Raw genomic sequence first — 19693 nt, forward strand, 5'->3', positions numbered from 1 at the left:
TCTCTATTTCCCCCACTTGTGGGATCATCCTATCTTACACTTTTAACGTGAGGTGCATCAGAGATCCCGCTAGATGGCGGTATAGCCCCATTTCACGCACCATCATCATCATCATCCTCACCATCGTCACCGAGAGGCTATTGACTTTCATCAGTAGTGACATTTATTTCACGCATACGATCCAGATTAGCGTCAAATAGACGTAGAAGTGGCATAATTCATAATTCGTAATTCATATTCATTTCAAGACACGAAAATAATAACGTGAACAAACTTTTAATTTAACGATGGTGGAATATTAAGGTTCTTACGTGTACTTTTAAAAGTATTTCACTTTAGAAACACAACAAAAGAACACCGTGTGCGAATTCATCGCGGATTTAATCTAGAAACCCAGGCGCGATAAAAAACGCAGCAGGAAGGCGGCGAGTAAGGAGTTAACCTCGGACCAGCCCCCCCCCTGGGCCGTGTCGCCTGGCTGTGGTGGCGAGGCGGGGGTCAGCGACAGATCTCCTGCTCCGGAGCCACGTTCCTCTCCGAGGTGCCGCGGGTGTCGCCGACGCGTAATTACGCGCGCCCGGGGATGAGATAAGCGGCGGCGGCGGCGGCGACGCGCGGCAGCTCGGCGCGCCTGGGCGTGTGGGACCGTCGGCGTCCGCGACAACAGGTGGTTCGGGTGCACGTCCATGCGGTTCCGGGCGCACGGCGGAGCGCGTAACGGGGATGATCAGCTCGGTGTGCGTGTCGTCTTACCGCGGCCGCAAGTCGGGCAACAAACCTCCGTCTAAATCATGTCTGAAGGAGGAGATGGCGAGGGGCGAAGACGCGGACAAGGTCGTCATCAACGTCGGCGGAACGCGCCACGAGACCTACAAGAGCACCCTGAGGACTCTGCCGGGCACCCGGCTGGCCTGGCTGGCGGACCCCGACGCCCAGACGCCCTCGGGCGTCGAGGCGGGCGTCCCCGGCGAGTTCTTCTTCGACAGACACCCGGGCATCTTCGCCTACGTGCTGAACTACTACCGCACCGGCAAGCTGCACTGCCCTGCGGACGTGTGCGGCCCGCTGTTCGAGGAGGAGCTGGCTTTCTGGGGCATCGACGAGACCGACGTGGAGCCCTGCTGCTGGATGACCTACCGGCAGCACCGCGACGCGGAGGAAGCGCTGGACATCTTCGAGCCGCCGGACCCGGACGAGGCGGACGACGACCGGGAGCTTCCCCGGCGCTTCGGCATCGAGGACTGCCCCGATCGCGCCAAAGGCTGCTTCGAAGTCTGCCAACCAAAGATATGGGCGCTTTTCGAAGATCCGTACTCGTCCCGAGCGGCCAGGGTAAGTGTTGCGTGGAGAACGCAACAGGTGCGCAACGCTCCGCAGGACAGTCGCTGTGCGTTATAACGTCCCGTTGTTCAGCCAAAACCAACCCTGCATCGTTCCAACATGTTTATGCGCATTAACAAAGTCCAGTTAAACTCGAAATACGCACTGGCAGTGAATTCTACGAATGCATCATATTCTGCGTATTACGTGCGAGGCACAGCTGAGCCCCATCGTGCCTTTGGGCATCTGTCTCCCCGCCGGCTTAAATCCAAAATTCAAACATTATTTGTCACTTACACGGTCACACGCGGTCTGATATGCAGTGAAACGCATGTGCGACCGCTGTTGACCTCAAATATGCAAATATTCCAAATATGAACAAATGTTACATAAAACGTGTGTAACAAGTGGGGTGAATGTGTGCAGATGTCTGGGGTCCAGACGTGTTCGGAAATGCTGGAGTGTATTAGTGTTCTGTCCTTACCCGTAATTAAAGGAGACAGAGGACGTCGTGGAGTCTTCATTTTAGAGGCCCTATAAGAGTCCAACGTGGACCGCTCTGCTGGCCGTAATAAGTGTCCTAAACTCCGGCCGTGTCCAGATTGTGCCTGGATGAGAGTAAATAAGAGTGTGAGCCAGAGCCAGACTGCCGGCCACCGCCAACAGTGCCAGCTTGCCAGGGCTGCACATTTCACCACACCCTCGGGCTTCGGTCCTTAAAGACGTACCAGTGACTTGTGCCATTATTAGCGTTATTAGTGCGCAACAAATGAGCAGCACCGGCAGCACCGTCTGAAGCTCCAAGGTTTTCTAAGTGTGTGTGCAGCTGCCAGCTTTATCAAACAGTGGAATAGTGCTGCCTGGATCCACGTGAACTACTCCAGACACCAGGCTCCCCCATTTTCAAAATTACCACAAGTCGTTTGATAAAAGGATTTTCAGCTCTTTAGCGGGCCGGCATGTTTGACAGTCGCCTCCGCTGGTGTGCTGAGGGTGAGAATCCGTTTGAATCTTTCTGAAGGATTGTGCACCCCGGAGCCAAACACAATGGTTAGTTGAAGCCTAACAATCTGCCCTTTCCATAATGTTCATGAAAATGATGAGATACACAGCAAGCACAGCACACGGTGACACAACGAAATGTGTCCTCTGCTTCTAACCCATCACCCTCGGTGAGCAGTGGGCAGCCATGACAGGCGCCCGGGGAGCAGTGTGTGGGGACGGTGTTTTGCTCAGTGGCACCTCAGTGGCACATTGGCAGCTCGGGATTTGAACTGGCAACCTTCTGATTACGGGGCCATTTCCTTTCCTGATTTGCCATAACTAATGCAACCACTAATCAATATAATTCAATGTTTTTTGGCTCCTGACTGTTCAAATACCTGAAAATGAGAATGTAAATTGGAGGTTTTTAGGAAATGTTGTTATAATATGGTGTTTCAAACTTTAACATTACTAAATCACTTTATAAGTCCCCTATTATGAACATTTCCCTTTTTGAGATTATATAACATAATAATACATTGTCTATGATCCTGCAGATGCAGGAAGCTCAGACGATTGGATCTGGAATTTGTCCCCTTATGATGTCATAAGCGGAAAGGTTACCTCCCGTTTTTCATGCTTTTTCTGCCCAGAGGATTTCCCACTGCTCCCCTAAAACATTTTCTCCACGACCGTCATGGCATCCAAATGTGCGAAGCATTGCAGTTGCTCGGTGATTGGATGTAACAATACAATGGTGGGCCAGTGGTGGCCTAGTGGTTAAGGAAGTGGCTCCAAAATCAGAAGGTTGCTGGTTCAAATCCCGATTTGCCAAGGTACCACTGAGGTGCCACTGAGCAAAGCACCGTCCCCACACACTGCTCCCCGGGCACCTGTCATGGCTGCCCACTGCTCACTCAGGGTGATGGGTTAAATGCAGAGGACAAATTTCACTGTGTGCACTGTGTGCTGTGCTGCGGTGTGACAATCACTTCACTTTCACTTTCAATGCACAATACAAAGTATTTTTTTTGTTATGTCACGCGAGACTCTGAAGAACCAGTGGGTTCATTTAATTTTTTCTGGAAAGATGCCGACACAACTTCATTCTGTGCCAAAAATTTGGGTTGTTGAATGGTATTGACATCCTTTCTTGCTCACTTCTATTGGCTGCTCTCCTCCTTGTTCCAACTAACTTTACAGAAGAGAAAAGTCCATCTTACATTGTGTATGACGCACACACACATTTTAAAAAACATTTAAAAACGCATAGGAGGACAGCATGTATAGCGAACAATATTGATATTTTAGAGATTTTTCTAGTCAGAAGTGCCTTTTTGGCACCAACTGCTTATGTGTATTCAGTCATTTAGTTTTTGTTAAATAACTACAATTATTAAGAACTTCACATCCTACAGACAGATCAAAATGCTTTCATTTTATATGGTCATCAAATATATGTATCATTTTGTCCAAAGTGTCACGCCTACAAAATACCTGACTGACTGGATGCAACACTGCCCATAATGCATTGAAAAGCAGTTGATTGTTTACTTTTAAATGTTTCCTATATAATAACTTGGCTAATGTTAACAGCTAACAGTACAGGGGAATTGTCATTATTTGCAGCGTTGAAACATTTATTTACAAAGTGATAATAATTAGCTGTAAAGTTTAACAAGAATCAGTTCTGCATGCCTAATTTTTCCAAAGATGCTAATGTAATCTAGTAGTATAGTAGCTAAACGCTACCTATTACCATTCATTAGCATGCAAGATTCTACTTGCTGATTGGCTCTTGGGGCTTGTGGATGAATGAAATCACTGGAAATCGCAGCGTATTAATTACTTTTTACAATTAATGTGTGTTTAATGAACTGTTTTTAATGAATTAATTTCAATACTAATACAGACATTTTGTGTGGTTAAGGGTGGTAGTAACCTAGTGGGTAAGACACTCGTCTATGAACCAGAAGGCCCAGGTTCAAATCCCACTTACTACGTGTCCCTGAGCAGGACACTTAACCCTGAGTGTCTCCAGGGGGGGGCTGTCCCTGTAACTACTGATTGTAAGTCGCTCTGGATAAGGGCGTCTGGTAAATGTGGTAAATGTAAATGTAAGGCAGTGGCCCCGTAATCAGAAGGTTGACACTGATCAATCAAAAACAATTTAAGCAGAAGTTGTGAATGGCTCATTATTAACTACTCCCCCCGCCCGCCGATGATGTTTTTGGGGTCAGAAAGGTCGACCATGTTGGTTGCAGACGACTGCTCAGGTCAGGGAGCAGGCTGTGCTGAGCCGGGGGTGGATGTGGTCGGCTGCCGGGGTGCCGCTGGACACTTTTTATTTCCTGCGTGACAGGACCACACCGATCGGCTTTTACTGTTTCTGGCCCAGGTGCCCGGTTTCTATCCGCTTCAGCCCCCGTGGTCCGGCCGACGTCATTCGGCACAAAGCCTGGCGCGCGCGAACGCACAAACAGCACGCGTGTGCGCGGTAGATCTGCTTTCCGCCGGGTTCCCGCGGCATGGAAATAAAAGCAAGCTGCACATGCGCTGCGCCGTAATTGATGGTGCGTGCTGTGGCCCGTGTAGCTGTACACAGTGGAAAGAGTCGGAGGCCCGCTGGCGACGGCTCCGGGTTTGTGTGACAGTGTTTAAAGTAAATTACACTCGGCAATAATCTTGGACGCGGAGACCTTGACTCAATAAACAAATGGCTGGCAGAAGGTCGTGGACCCACCCACAGCAGCTCATGCACCGGTAGTAGCCCGCTCGCCTATGAACCAGAAGACCACAAAGTCACAGGTTCAAGCCCCGCTTACTACCATTGTGTCCCTGAGCAGGACACTTAACCCTGAGTGTCTCCAGGGGGGACTGTCCCCCTAACTCCTGATTGTAAATCCGATAAATTAATATAAATGTAAAAGCAAGCCAGAGAAAACTCTTATGAAATGTCCTGCCCTTCTAAAGAGGCTGCGCCGTTCCTGATGTGCCTTGTGAAGGATTTTGCGCAGATCACCTGTCTGTTTAGGACTGGGATAAACCATTTGGCATTTAGATAAACCAAATAGTGACGGTGCCTGCTCCTTACCGACATAACTGAGCTGTGGATTTTTATTAGCGGCCTCCATCGAGTTTTCCGGCGGGGGGAGAGGAGGCAGGTTGAGGAGTTTCTGTGTGGGTGAAGCATTTTATTTGATTATGCGAATCTATAATCTATTTTAATGTAATTTTAAAACAAAGCAACCAAGGAAGAACGAGAGCTCTTCTCCACTCCAGAGGGTAAGATGATTACCATGTGCGTCCATGCCCTTTGAGGGTTTTATTAATCTGGATTGCATCGCAACATGAGCATGCGTGGAAAATGACCAAAATTTTATGAGTTCTGATGTTGTCAGAAACAAATGCAATTAAAAGAAGACACCACACAGAAAATGGAGGGATGTGGAGGAGAAGTGGAGGAGATGGATGCTGCTCTCTACCTGGGTGCCACTGGGCTCGCCAGCTGGCACCATTTTCACATTCCGTGCTGAGTCCTGATCACCCACGGGTGCCCCCTATTAGGCTCAGGCGAGGACACCATTATAATGAACCTGTATCCAAATGCCTCCGTTTCTCACTTGTATCTCAGACTGTTGCTGGGCGCCCCGGTGATGAGGTTTTTGTGGAAGGACGTCAGGATCCAGCTCGGAAGGGGAGCTTCCCATGATTGCTGATTGTTTTCTCCTGTGTGTACATGTTAAAGCTTCCCTGTTTGTTTCTGTTCTCCATCGGGTTGCTGTACTGCCGTGTTATTCCCTGTCGTGTCCTGTGGGAGTGCGTCCTTTTTCAAGTCCATCTTTCTTTTCTATTTCAACTTTTAATCTATTAAACAGGTTTTGCTTCATGGTGTCAAACGTCTGTGCCTCCCTCACCTCCTCCTGGAATATTGACACGATGTACCGACAGGAGGAGGTTTAAATAGAAAAATGCACATGGACACACCCATTATATTTTTCTCGTTAGATCATCCAAATAGGGCCCATTGAGTCGTGCAGGTCAATTAAATTCTTTATTATGTTCCAAAAAAATATTTGCCCATTTTGTCTTTAGGGTCTCAATTTGGCTTTGAACTATTTATACTGAGAAAATCCGAAAAACAAGTAATGATTAATTCAGCAGCGATTCATACACCACGTCCCATTCAGGAAGAGATTCTCTGTCATGGATTGAATTGGAATTCACTCTCACGTCATTACCAGGACAAAAAGGAAATCCCATTAGTGCCATTCACACATCCTCCTGGCCACAGACATGGAGCTTAATGAGGGTGAAGCAGCGCCATCCACAGATCTTCCAGCCCTGTGATTCAGTCATTTTGCAATCTGGATTGTACTGTGCTGGCGTGCTGTGTGTTTACATGGTGCAGAGAAAGTTTTGACCACGGACCGTAATCGCACTGGCCTTCTTTCGGTCATATAGATATACTACAAGTCACCCTGTGTGGCACTGGTCTAAGAAACCTGCATGTACTGAACATTAGACAATGATGACGCTGAATCAATGCACCGTGCGGATAAAAAAGGCATTTTGGTGCATCACAACGCACTGCTATTCTACGTTCACACATCGCAAATGTCTGAATGACCGTGCCAGTGGCAACCACCATTGTGGAGCCACCACAACAGATATTGTCCCACGATTATTTGGCTTGTGCGCATTGGCCATTTACCAGATATGAAAGTGGAGAAGAAGAACAGGCTTGTCGGTAATTTAGCTGGCCAGACGTTTCTTGTGACATTAGTTATAGTTGTGCCAGTCTCAGCATGCTTACAATATTGCATATTGATCATTTGTTTGCCTTGCAGAATAATCTTTGACTCAGATAATTGATATTACGATTTAAAAAGATGATGGTACTAAACGGTTGATTTTTACTTGTGGCATTCCTGGTAATTAGTTATGCCATTTCCCAACGTTATGGTGCATATTAAATGAACTTGCAGATGGAAGGAGAAGAACGCTCTCTGACTCTGAGGCCATGCATTAGGACAGCAGCTGGACCTGGCCGCTCCTGTAAATAGCATTAGCCCCAGGCTGGCTTTGTTGATGTATCTGTTTTCTATCCACCCTTCGGAACGGGAGGAGGTCATCCATCATGCAACTTCAACCTCAATCTCCTCATGTGCTCTTCCTTCGAGTAAAAAAAAAAAAAATGAAAATATGCTCCTGTTTTTGGTTGGTGTGTAGAACTGTGCATTGTACAACTTCGGATGAAGAGGTCTGACTCAAACACCCCTCAACGTCTCAGGGCGTTTGACATTCATTATATTATTATACTGTTCTAATCAGATCTGTGGATCACAGGGCGTCACTGAGTGGCTGGGGACACCCCAGCAGGCTCTGGAAGGTCTCTGCTGACCTTTGCCGGTGCTGAGGTGAGTGTCGCAGGGACTGGTTATCCTCTTAAAATGATGTTCTCTGCACTGTTGGTATGGACCTGTGGATGGAGTGATCACGTTTGAGTGAAAAGGCGCGCTAGACTGTATGCTGTCAGCGCGTGGCGACAGGTTTTAAATGCGGAGAGCAGCGGCTCACTACACCCACGTGGACAGGAGGCACTGGGTAGCGTTTCATTCATCAAACAGGCGTCCAAATTCACGTTGCTGTGTACATATTCGTTTTCCTATACAATCTCACCCACTATATGAATAAATTAATAGGTTAACGCATGAGTACTGTTGAATTTTTATGTTTCTTCAAGGATGAAATAGGATGAAATCTGATTCTAATGTTCCTAATGTTCCTAAGCAACGAATGTCAAGTGACATTTTGACTGTGAACAACTTATAAAATTTAATTTAAATAGGTGAGTATCTTGTCATGTCTGGGATTTCTATCAATTATTTAAATGCCAGGTCACATACTGAATATTATGCACTCAAATTATTAAATCATCTTAATAGTATCATTTTTGTGGCAATGAGAAGTAAATACTGAATTGGTCTAAAACCTTAATTTTATGCAGTTATACTACCACTGGAAATGTAAACTGCAAATCGTATGAAGGTTTATCAGATAATGGTAGTATCTTTCATGATTGATGACCGACATGTCAATGTGAAGAAGGAGATCTGATGGATCATGCCTTCCCCTCTGACAGATCCCCCGCTTGTGGAACGCAGGCTTCACCCATGATGACAGACAACCAATCACCGAGCGCTGTCTAACCTGAAGTCTCACGGAATTTGGCCGGTTTATCGTTCAGTGTTTCTGACACCCCCCCACACACCCTCCACTCTCTGACACAGGGTCCCTGACAACTGGACGTTGGGTGTTATAAGACCCATGGTTGTCTCTGAACAGAGTACAACACAGTCTGAGTACAACACAGTTACAATGTACGTGGTTTCATGCCAAAGACTGGGATTTGTTCAGGAATAACGCATAAATTCGGAGCCAACTGCAGGGCCGACCGCCACGGCCAAGATTTTACAACGATGCTTATACACTGAATGAGTTGATTTTCCTGAATTGCATCACTTGCATTCTCTTTCCACAAACTGTAGGAATGAATCTATATCTAATATCTAACTTATTGCATCATGTAGTCTAGGATTCTTCACTCTCGAATGCTCTGGCTGGCTGTAAAAACGAATCTGAACTGGCAACTTACATTGCTCTGTTTGTTTAAGTGAATATCACCGGGTCTGTTTGTGGTGGATTGTGGGATATGAAAAAAAAACCCACACAATTAATCCCCTGTTTTAATTAGAATTTATACTAGCCTTGTTTTTGTGTGTTGTTTCTGCCTGCAAATGAGCCGCTGCCGCATTGACCGTGCATTTGAATTTCAAACAGGCCAAATTCCAATCAGATTACCCTTCAATTTGGCAGAAACCCTCCTATTGCTGCTGATATATATGCAGAGAAATATTTACCGACCACCCACCTCTCGTGCCCACCCGGGTAATTAACATGAATCAATTTAGCCCACGTCCTAAATTGCTTACGGCTGCGTCTTTGCAGTAATTGGGGTGCAACTTGTTGTCCTTGGACCCCGTCTCTACCCAGCACTCTGCGTTGTGACCGGATACGGAACAGGGTTGCAACAGTTCTTTTTACTTTTATTCTGAAAAATTAGTTTTACCACGATTAGTGGTAAAACTGAGTCTTAACTCAATTAAAAACACCCCCCTCCTTCGCTGCCGATCTCATCTGCTCCTAAATGGGCAATATCCTGTATGTTGAAACCCAATTTATTCACTTTTCCCCAAACCCAGCGTGGCAGGAGAAACTTTCCTCCGGTAAAGTACGAAAAGCTCTGACCGGAGCACGTCATCCTAATAATAATGTTCAACCAAAAGGCAGGAGATATAAAATAAAATACCAGAGGCTGCGAAACACCCTGTTACGGAATTAAGACCATATGAAACCGTGCCACGTTACAGTTTTAATAATAAAGGGTCTTCCGATCCCACATAGCAGAACCAGGGAGCCTGAATTGATGAGTTCCAGGGTGACCAGATTTCAGACATTCGGCAGCTAAATTTAGTAAATGGGAATATTTAGCCGGTGTGCTCTCAGGAACAGAGACTAATGTCGTTTTTCCTTCAAGACCTGCTTAATAGCCCCGAAAAAGGAAAAGCATTTTTCATGGCAAAGCCTGCTTGGAAGATGCCGAATTAGTACCATGCAGGCTTATTGCATTGCCTGCTGGGTAATTGGCCACATTTCACCGGGATTATGAGCAGAATGGATGGACTTGACAATACAGAAGTTCGGTAGCATCAGGTCGTGTTTGCAGAGACTCCTGAGACGCCGCCGGAACGTATATTTGTACAGCTGCGGAGAGAGGTGGAGCCGATGAGGAGATATTATATTTCTGGCATGGTAAATAGTGTATTGATGGATGGTTCTATTATGTGTCGCAAAGCAAACACCAAGTGGCCTTGTACAGATTTTCTGTCCTCCGCTGCATTCAGTCTGGGTGTTTAAAGAAGGAAATCTCACCATGAAATATTTACATATTGAGTAAATTCATTTTTGTATGAAAATATCTAGACGTACAGTCAATAAATTGCCTTGACCAACTGACCAACTCAAAATAATCTTTAATCTTGTTGTGCTTTCTCATGTGAAAGTGAATGGCAATAATTCATAGACATACGAATAAATAAGGGTTTTTATCTGTGATATGTGATCACGTGATTCCAAATACCGTCGTTGGTTCTTAAATAGCTTTATTACATCTAGAATTGAATTGAATGAATAAATGAGTCTACTGTTAGAATATTGAATCATTATACTGCTCACTTGCTCCATGCTATAAAAACAACCTTACTTTTAGACGTCCTCATCAGGAATAAGCTCTTTAATAACTGGTGAAACGTTTTGCTCTATTACCCACAGACCTGCACCATCATTTGGGGTTACCGTATGCGTACTGTCTTTAATTAGAAGCTGAGGATTTGTGTTAATTAAACCACAGACGTCCTTAATTTAAACGAAAGCGCTGTAAACCTCATCAGCTCCGTGGAGAGCCTCACTGTTTAAGCCTGCAGGTTGTCTGTCTTCTTCTCCATGGAGGAAAGCCAGCATGGTTGTCATGGTCACATTTCATCTGCCTCTCCTCTCCAGTCCTGCCCCCCCTCCCTCGCCGCTTTCCTACCGAGCCCGTCCTGCGGACGCCCCTTATAGCCCTTATGGCCAGTGCCAGAGTCCACTTACGCTTAAATAACAATAATCACGTTATCAGAAGTAAGTAGCTGCATGCAAACAAGGTTAGCGGCTCGGCGCGGCCCGCGCAACGTGATCCGTTTCCACGACAGCAAGCGCCGAACTCCCCAGCGCGCAATTAGAGACTTCATCATGTCTTCAGCCGCGGTGGTGCAGCACTCTCCACGCGCGATGACGGCTTGGCGTTATTTAGCCGTGCATTCGGAGAGCTGGTGTAGATGATTCTCATTATGGGTCTAACCCGCACATAACCACAAGGTCAGCAACAGGTTTCATCTGTTCATTTTTTTTATAAAGAAATAAGAAAAATTTGAAAAGAAATAAGAAAAAGTTCTCAGTTTTCTCCAGTGTTACTGTTTTTTATCGAATCTTTTCTAATTATTCCTTTAAGGTAACTCGTCAACAAAATTAACAAACATGGTTTGCCGTGTCAAGAGCTGGGGTTGCGATCTATAGAAAAAAGCTTTACGACAAAACGTGCGCTTATTCACGCAAACTCTGACCCATGCGTTCAATCTCTTTACAGAGAAAAATCTGCGACCGTTGGGTGAAGAGGGTGAGCAAAAACGTTACTTTACTGTACTTTACTTTACTTTTATGTTACGTTACGTTACTTGGCAGATGCTTTTATCCAAAGCGACTTACAAGAGGATGACACCAGCAATTCTCGTTCGGTTTCTATAGATTTTGAGTTTACAAAACTAAGAGCCCTGATAAGGCCCAACTTGTCAGGAATAGAACATGCAGGGAATTAAGTGCTGGACGAATTTTTTATTGTGTGTGTGTGTGTGTGTGTGTGTGTAAGTGTTAGACTCGTCTGAAATACTTTTTGAACAAGTGGGTTTTCAACTGCTTCTTAAAGGTGGTGGTAGTCTCGGCTAGTCGAATGGAGCAGGACAAGTTGTCCCACCAGCCAGGGACGAGGAGGAGAGGACAGAGAACAGAGTCGAATTGGGACCGGAGACCCCGTGAAGAGGGGATTTCCGTCTCATTTTGTTTGCAGATCTGAGAGAGCGTGCCGAAGTGTAACTAGCTAGTAGTGTGTTGGTGTAAGAGGGTGCACTTCCATTTACAGCCCTGTAGGCCGCATGAAGTATTTGAACTTGATGCGAGCAGCTACCGGGAGCCGGTGGTGAGAGGCGAGGAGAGGCGGGACGTGGGTGTGTTTCGGCTGGGTGAAGATGAGGCGGGCCGCCACGTTTTGGACCATCTGGAGTGGTTTTATGGTGACAGCAGAGGCTCCAGCCAGGAGAGAGTTACAATAGTCGAGTTTCGAGATGACCGTTGCCTGGACGAGGAGCTGCGTAGTACATAAACTTTGACATTAGTACATACAGTACATGTAATTTGAGCAGTCGGGTTGCGTTGGACTGTACAGTGTGCGCACATAAATCGTGAGCTTTTTCTTTTGTTTATTCGTACAGTTTGAGCTAGGTGTTCACGCCCTGCGTAATCTGATGTCATATTTGTCTTTATATTGAACGTTCACTTTTAGGTCTATGCAAAGTTTTATAAATGCGTTTATTTTTTTGGTTTTAATCTTTCAATCATTGTATGCAGATGAGTTGAAATTGATTGTATGATCTTTTTTTTTACTTTGTTATTTTAGATCATTGCATTTGTTTCGCTCTTCTTCATCCTGGTCTCCATCACTACCTTCTGCCTGGAGACACACGAGGCCTTCAACGTCCTACAGAACCGCACTAACATGGTGATGCTGGGGAACATCACCAGAGTTGATGTCACTGTGGAAGTCGTCACCAAGCCTGTGTTGACTCTGGTGGAGGGCGTCTGCGTGTTGTGGTTCACCTTCGAGTTCCTTGTGCGAGTTATCTGCTGCCCAGACAAGCTGCTCTTCGTCAGGAACATGTTGAACATCATTGACTTTGTTGCTATCCTGCCTTTCTACCTGGAGATGGCGCTGAGCGGCCTGTCCTCCAAGGCAGCCACAGACGTGTTGGGCTTCCTCCGGGTGGTGCGCTTTGTCCGGATCCTGCGTATCTTCAAGTTGACCCGCCACTTTGTGGGCCTCCGGGTGCTTGGACACACCCTGCGGGCGAGTGTCAACGAGTTCTGCCTCCTCATCATCTTCCTTGCCCTCGGAGTTCTCATCTTCGCCACCATGATCTACTATGCGGAGCGCATCGGGGCCAGCCCGGACGATCCCAGTGGCAGTAGCCACACCCACTTCAAGAACATTCCCATTAGCTTCTGGTGGGCGGTGGTGACCATGACCACGCTCGGCTATGGGGACATGTACCCCCAGACATGGTTGGGCATGATGGTGGGGGCTCTCTGTGCTCTGGCCGGGGTGCTGACCATCGCTATGCCTGTTCCGGTCATTGTGAACAATTTTGGGATGTACTACTCTCTGGCCATGGCTAAACAGAAGCTTCCAAAGAAGAAGAAGAAGCACAACCCAAACCCGGATGCCTTGATGGACTCTGCCTCATATGGGAAATCGGACAGTAATTCAGCACGGGAGAGCACGCAGAGCGACACCTGTCCCCTGGCCGGAGAGGAAAATGTGGGACGGAGCCGCTCAGGTAAGACAGAAGAATCCTTGTCCCAATATGTTTGATTTTCCATAATAAATAGAACAATTTAATGAGAAAGTCACGTGTAATCAGCATTATTAGGAAAACTCAAATGGGCTGCACTATTAAGTGACCACTAAGTGAAATATTCACTGACTTTGGCACTGTCTCCAGACTCAAAGCAGAATGGTGACGCAAACGTGACCCTGTCGGAAGAAGAGGGGTGCAGCTTGACCCAGCCGCTATCTCCCAGCGAGAAGTGGACCCTTCGGCATTCCCGTGCTCGTGAGAAGTCCAAGAAGGAGTCTGCTTGCTTCCTGCTGACCTCCGGCGACTTCTCCTGCTCAGCAGACTCTCCCATTCGAACAGGTACAAGTAGCAAGAAAAGCAAGCTGTCTGAATTTGCAAATGTGAAATATAATTTAATAAGGAATGTAAGATATATCCATAAGAAAGAAACCTTTATAAACCCTTTAGTCCTTCACTTCTGGGGGCAGTGGTGGTTCTAGCGGTTAAGGAAGTGGCCCCGTAATCAGAAGGTTGCCGGTTCGAATCCTGATCCGCCAAGGTGCCACTGAGCAAAAGCACCGTCCCCACACACTGCTCCCCGGGTGCCTGTCATGGCTGCCCACTGCTCACCGAGGGTGATGGTTAAATGTTGAGGACAAATTTCCCTGTGTGCACCGTGTGCTGTGCTTCTGTGTATCACAATCACTTCACTTTCACTTATTTTATCCCTCCATCCTCCCTTTCATTTCCATCATTCATACCTATTAAACAACAGCGAACCCAATTCAACCACATTGACCATCCCTTTATCATCCCTCCTCCACTCTTTCCTCTCTGATTCTGTTCATTTCAATGTGAACCTCTAAATGTACATCCAGCATAGAAGGAAGCCAGATTTCACCAATGTGGCCCCGCCCCATGACCCTTATTGGTTAAACTTGATAATAATATAGATTTACAACAGAAATGTTATGTTAAATCTCTCCTCATCTACAGCATCATTTATACCATTTATCAGACGCCCTTATCCAGAGTGACTTACAACCAGTAGTTACAGGGACAGTCACCCCCTGGAGACACTCAGGGTTAAGTGTCTTGCTCAGGGACACAATGGTAGTAAGTGGGATTTGAACCTGGGACTTAGTGGTCTTCTGGATCAGTAGCCACTAGGCTACTACCACATGCCTTTTGTGTTGTGTTTATTTATATAATCCACTTATCTTCTATATAAATCCCTAATTTATTTTATTGCCGCTGACATATTTATTTGACGTTGTGCAAATGGTATTCCGTGTGTAACCGCCATCTGTCATGATCTACGCTGTGGCCTCATGAACAATTAGCTGCCCGTCACCCAAATGACATATGGTGGCGTATTCGTTCACACACAGCCTCCGGGCTGGGAGAGGGATATAGCGACGCATGTTGTATCTGTATTTAGTTGTGGGGGCACTGAAGAGCAGAAGACCATGAAATTATTAGCATAGTGGTTGGAATTAGAGGTGGAAGGACCTGAAAGTTTATTACTTAAACCTCGCTTGATGTGGCCCATTAGCAGGTTTATTGGCCTCCGTGCCTGTTCAACTCCAGACAGGAGGTGTGTAGTAAAGTGCTGTTTTTGGAAACCAATTCTTTAGTCTGAAATGAATTAACACTCCATGTCAGTTAGCGGATAAGAGGAAACCAACTAAGCGTTTTCGACGGTGGTCTTTGTTCTTATTGAACGTCCACGTGGCTGAATTGCATCACTTAAAAAGAGTCCATTCACACGCTCGCCATTCAACGGCTGACTCCTGTTCGTGTGGACGGCTTGGCTAATGTCCCCTGCCGCCGTGGAGACAATCAATTAGAAGACGGTGCAGCTGAGTCCCGGCTTATGGGCTGTGGCCAGGTTTTGATCATTTCGGGTTGGCTTGGTAATTGTCTAGCAGTAATTCAAGTTCCCTTCAGTTCTATTCAGTTGGAATTGGATTTTGCTTGCGGACGTTGATTACTGCAAGTGACCTGTTGCATGAAAGATTGATGCATTTTGCTTCTGTAGTGCTGGGGGACGACGACAATGCGCCCTTGAATTCCAATCTGACTGTTATCACTCATGTTGCATGGCCATGTCCGGACACATATCTGACGGTGTAGGGTCTCAAATGTGATTAAAAAGATCCACACAATGATGAAATCATCAGATTAAATGAAAAAAAAAAAAAGAATCTGTTTGAATTCAGCTTGGTAATATGACTGTAGCCTTTGTGTTCATTGATTTCATCCAAAAAATATATTTTTATAGGGACAACCTTAATATTGTGAAAAAAAAGCTGAAAGAGTAGAACGAAAAATACTTCAGAGAGAGCAGTTATAGGAACATCAATTTCCACCTTGGTCACAGCTACATCACTGTTAGCCTCTACTGGTGTGGATTGGACCCTAAATTAAAGTAGCCTGGCATCCGTCCATTGAAGCTGACTGCATTTTTGAGGACAGAATTGGGCACGAGCGGTTACAATACGGCGTGAAGCTGAGTCATGCTGCATCGATGTGCCAGTGCGTCTGATTTACCGTTTCTCCGTCATCTAGGAGCTGTCTGTGGTGCTGACATCCCCCCCACGGTCTGTCTTCAGGACCTTTACAACCCAGCTGCAGACTTGTACAACTGTACAGAAAGCGTGCATTTCATAATGTGCATGCATTTCGAAATCCATAGCCACCACTGATGAACGGCCACTCCTTTCATGAGCACGTGACGTGAGTTAATGATGTACAGAAGCGTATCAGGAAGAGCAAACGATGTTAGACCTGGACATTCTGATATTTGATCAGGAAAGTATGCAATATTCTATGTCTTCATGTGGTGAGAGACTTTGTCCCTCTCTGACAGCCACTTTCCTACGCCATGACATGCTTTTGATGTGATGATGCTTCGCAGGATGTTAGTCCCTCGGTGGCATTTCAGCTTAATTGCCACTAATGGGTTCCCAGTTGGAACTCCCACCCCCTAACTCCCCGATTCCCGGGAGCATTCGGCCTCCAGGGGACCTGCTCAGTCAGAGCTGGGACCTGGCAGTGTTGTTTCGGCCTGAAGTGCATCTAACCAGGGATTTGGAAAAGAACTGCAAAATGGAACAACATTGCAGAACAGTATTAATCGGCAAATAAAGGCCTCTTCTGTGCCATAATTTGACCACATACAGGAATTCCGCTTCTATCGTCCAAACATATTGTAACAACACATCCATCCACCGGAAACCTTCCTTTGTTGAACGAGATAATAGTTATTTCGTGGCATTATATGTTAACCCATTATATGTGTTTTGTTTTTAACAGAGATCTGTAAAGACGCCCCCAACTACACCAAGGCAGAAATGACCACCCTCACTTGACGACAGACGTCCTTGTCTGGGCAGGAAGGCGGCATCGCGGGTGCCAGACGGGAGGGGGACGGGGGCACCTCCTTCCTCGTCGCTTGCGGCCGGAGGAGTGCCGTAGCCACGTCCACATCTTGTCCGTCTCCCTCAGCGTCCTGCATGTTTTGCATGTGTTAACCACCCGAGTGACTCCTCCGACGTCGTCCTTAACACCGCTGTCCGTTTTGCAAACCCCCCCCCCCGTCCGCACAGCAATATTTTCAACATGCAGGAACTTTCGCTTTCATGCATTTGTGAGCAGTGTTAGTGTTTGAAACACGTGCAGACCAGTTAAAACTGCACGACGTGCCGTGCAGCTGGAACGTTTGTAAAAAATAATTGTGATTGTGACGTAGATCCAGGCCTCCACACCCTGTAGCTTAGTTTAGATGAATATACACATGTATATATACATGTACGCGTACATGTATAGAGACTCGAACCTGCTTTCCAACAGTAAACAAACTGCTGTGTGTGTGTGTGTGTGTGTGTGTGTGTGTGTATACAGTCAACAGTTTAAGAAATAAGATGAAAGTTATATCCCCACAAGAGTGGTGTCCTAGGATTTTGTGTCCTACAAAATCACTGGGGGAAATGGGACCAAAAGTTAAAATTATTATTATTATTATTATTATTGCTATTATTATATTTCTTGATTGTCACCAAGTGTCTCCAGTGGTGCCTGTTGTGAAATTGGGAGAAGCTCTTTCCCGCGTAGTCGCCATAGTTGCCTTATGTTTCATTACGGATTCAAGGCCCTCACCCTCCCCAGGACTGTCGGTGGCAGCGTCCCTGGTCAATAACCGGAGCTGCCTGTGGTGCTGATTCCTGCATTTAAAATTTTTGTTTTAAGGGGCCCGGCCCGCCACGCCCCGTTCTGCTTGCGAAGTGCGTAAAATACGAGCACGGGCACGTTATGTAGCGCCTGACGGAGATCCCTTTTCTTATTTTCTCCGCGTCCCCTCTGAGACCGGGCTCTGACCGGGCCGGGGAGGGATGGATGGGGACAGGGAGGTCGTGTCATGATGGGTTGACCTGTGCCCTGTGCGCTGTCTTGTGTTGAACCCTCGTATTATGTAGGCATGTGTTCCAGCGCAGGAGTAACAAATAAAAAGAACCCCCGTGGTGACCCGCCCTGGTGGCCCCCGTCTCTTTTGTTGGCATCTACAACTCCTGCGGCGCCGATAGCCGCCCGTTTTTGGGATTTCGTGTGCAAGCTGCACATGCATCACCATGGAGATTGGGGAGGGGATGAGCTCACTCACACACACACACACACACACACACACACACACACACTCGCATTTCTTTTTTTATTATTTATCTCCCATGAAGAACATGCGCCTCCTGTGAAGACGGCTGATAAAATGAAAACACAGCCCTGCTCGACTTTCTCCGTCTCCAGTCCGCTGATGAGCCCCTCAAGGCTCGGGAGCATTTGCCGATCGATAATATGACACTGTTAAATATAACCGGTGGGTCATTTATTTTTCATATCGCCGCGACAAAGACGAAGGGGGGAAGTCGGCTCTTAAGTCGGCTTGGGGCTGTAACAGCTGCTGTAATATTTACCACGCCGAGGCCGGGCCGTCTCGTTAATTAGCATGACGAACCTCTCTCGGCCGAAAGGTCTCGCGTCTCCTGCAGTTTCTGCGCCCTTCCCCCTGCATTGCACAAACCGGGCCGACAAAGACCTTTGACCCCTTGTTTATAGGAAATCAATGTCTTTGTGTCAAAGAAATGCACGCGTATAGCGGACGCTTCATTTTGTCCCGGGGTGGATGCGGAGTCTGTCGACAGGGACACGTCAGAATGGGCTATTAATTGTTATAATAACACATGGGCGCCATATTCCGTCACGGGGCCCAGAATTCCAAGCGGCGGCCTTGGCCAGGAGAAGGGCAGTCACATGGGCCCTGGGCACCATGATGTGGAGGACATGGGTCATCGCTAGTGTTTCCGCAGAGGGGACGAAACTGGACAACAGGAGAAGTCAAGAAAACAAGGAACAGTCTTACTAGTTAAGGTTGAGTCATTGGCCGAGTAATGACTGAGCAGCGGGAGGCATCCATTTTGGCCATTTATAGGAGTCACGTCACCTCATTTCCACCTTGCGGATGGAATCATGTGACACATCATCAAAGAAAGACAGAATCTACATATTTCTTTAATGGTATAAAAAAAGTCTCATTGAACAACATTGATACATTATATATTTATTTTACGCTTTTAAAACATCAAATAAGACCACGAGTTTCTTCAATAGAGTCGAATGAAAGAACCATGAAGACTTTCAAGCCTGTGGTGAGAGCCAATGTAGAATTAACAAGGTGGCCTAAATGGAAGATGATCTCTCTTAACCTGGCGGCCCCATAATAAGAAGGTTGCCGGTTCGAATCCCAATCCGCCAAGGTGCCACTGAGGAGCCACTGAGCAAAGCACCGTCCCCACACACTGCTCCCCGGGCGCCTGTCATGGCTGCCCACTGCTTACCAAGGGTGATGGTTAAAAGCAGAGGACACATTCTGTTGTGTCACTGTGTGATGTGCTGTGTATCACAATGACAAAATGTGCTGTCTACATTTATCTGTTACTATGCATGCTACTCAATAGAATTTCGAGTGTTAACACTGTTTATGTTGAAATTCTGAATGGAACAATTTGTGGGTCAATTAAAGGTGATTTTCTTTAAATGCCTGGAGTTCCACAGGGATGGAGATCCAC

At 46.5% G+C, this 19693-nt stretch overlaps 1 protein-coding gene across 1 annotated transcript; it reads left to right on the top strand.

Annotated features, from left to right (window-relative positions):
* Positions 1-478: 478 nt before the first annotated feature.
* Positions 479-18258, top strand: kcnc4 (potassium voltage-gated channel, Shaw-related subfamily, member 4). Its single transcript, XM_028993202.1, has 4 exons — positions 479-1332; positions 12635-13571; positions 13737-13931; positions 16890-18258. The coding sequence occupies exons 1-4, from the start codon at positions 724-726 to the stop codon at positions 16943-16945; spliced, it is 1797 nt and encodes a 598-aa protein (XP_028849035.1). The 5' UTR covers positions 479-723; the 3' UTR covers positions 16946-18258.
* The last annotated feature ends 1435 nt before the right edge of the window (positions 18259-19693 follow it).

This window comes from Denticeps clupeoides, chromosome 10 (genome assembly GCF_900700375.1).
Source record: "Denticeps clupeoides chromosome 10, fDenClu1.1, whole genome shotgun sequence".
Classification (NCBI taxonomy): domain Eukaryota; kingdom Metazoa; phylum Chordata; class Actinopteri; order Clupeiformes; family Denticipitidae; genus Denticeps; species Denticeps clupeoides.

What these genes read in the sequence shown, in the direction of transcription:
- kcnc4 (XM_028993202.1), top strand. Translation starts at nt 724, where the DNA reads ATGATCAGCTCGGTGTGCGTGTCGTCTTACCGCGGCCGCAAGTCGGGC. An exon ending in ACTCGTCCCGAGCGGCCAGG is followed by an intron (nt 1,333 to 12,634) that starts GTAAGTGTTGCG and finishes TTGTTATTTTAG; the next exon opens with ATCATTGCATTTGTTTCGCT. An exon ending in TGTGGGACGGAGCCGCTCAG is followed by an intron (nt 13,572 to 13,736) that starts GTAAGACAGAAG and finishes CACTGTCTCCAG; the next exon opens with ACTCAAAGCAGAATGGTGAC.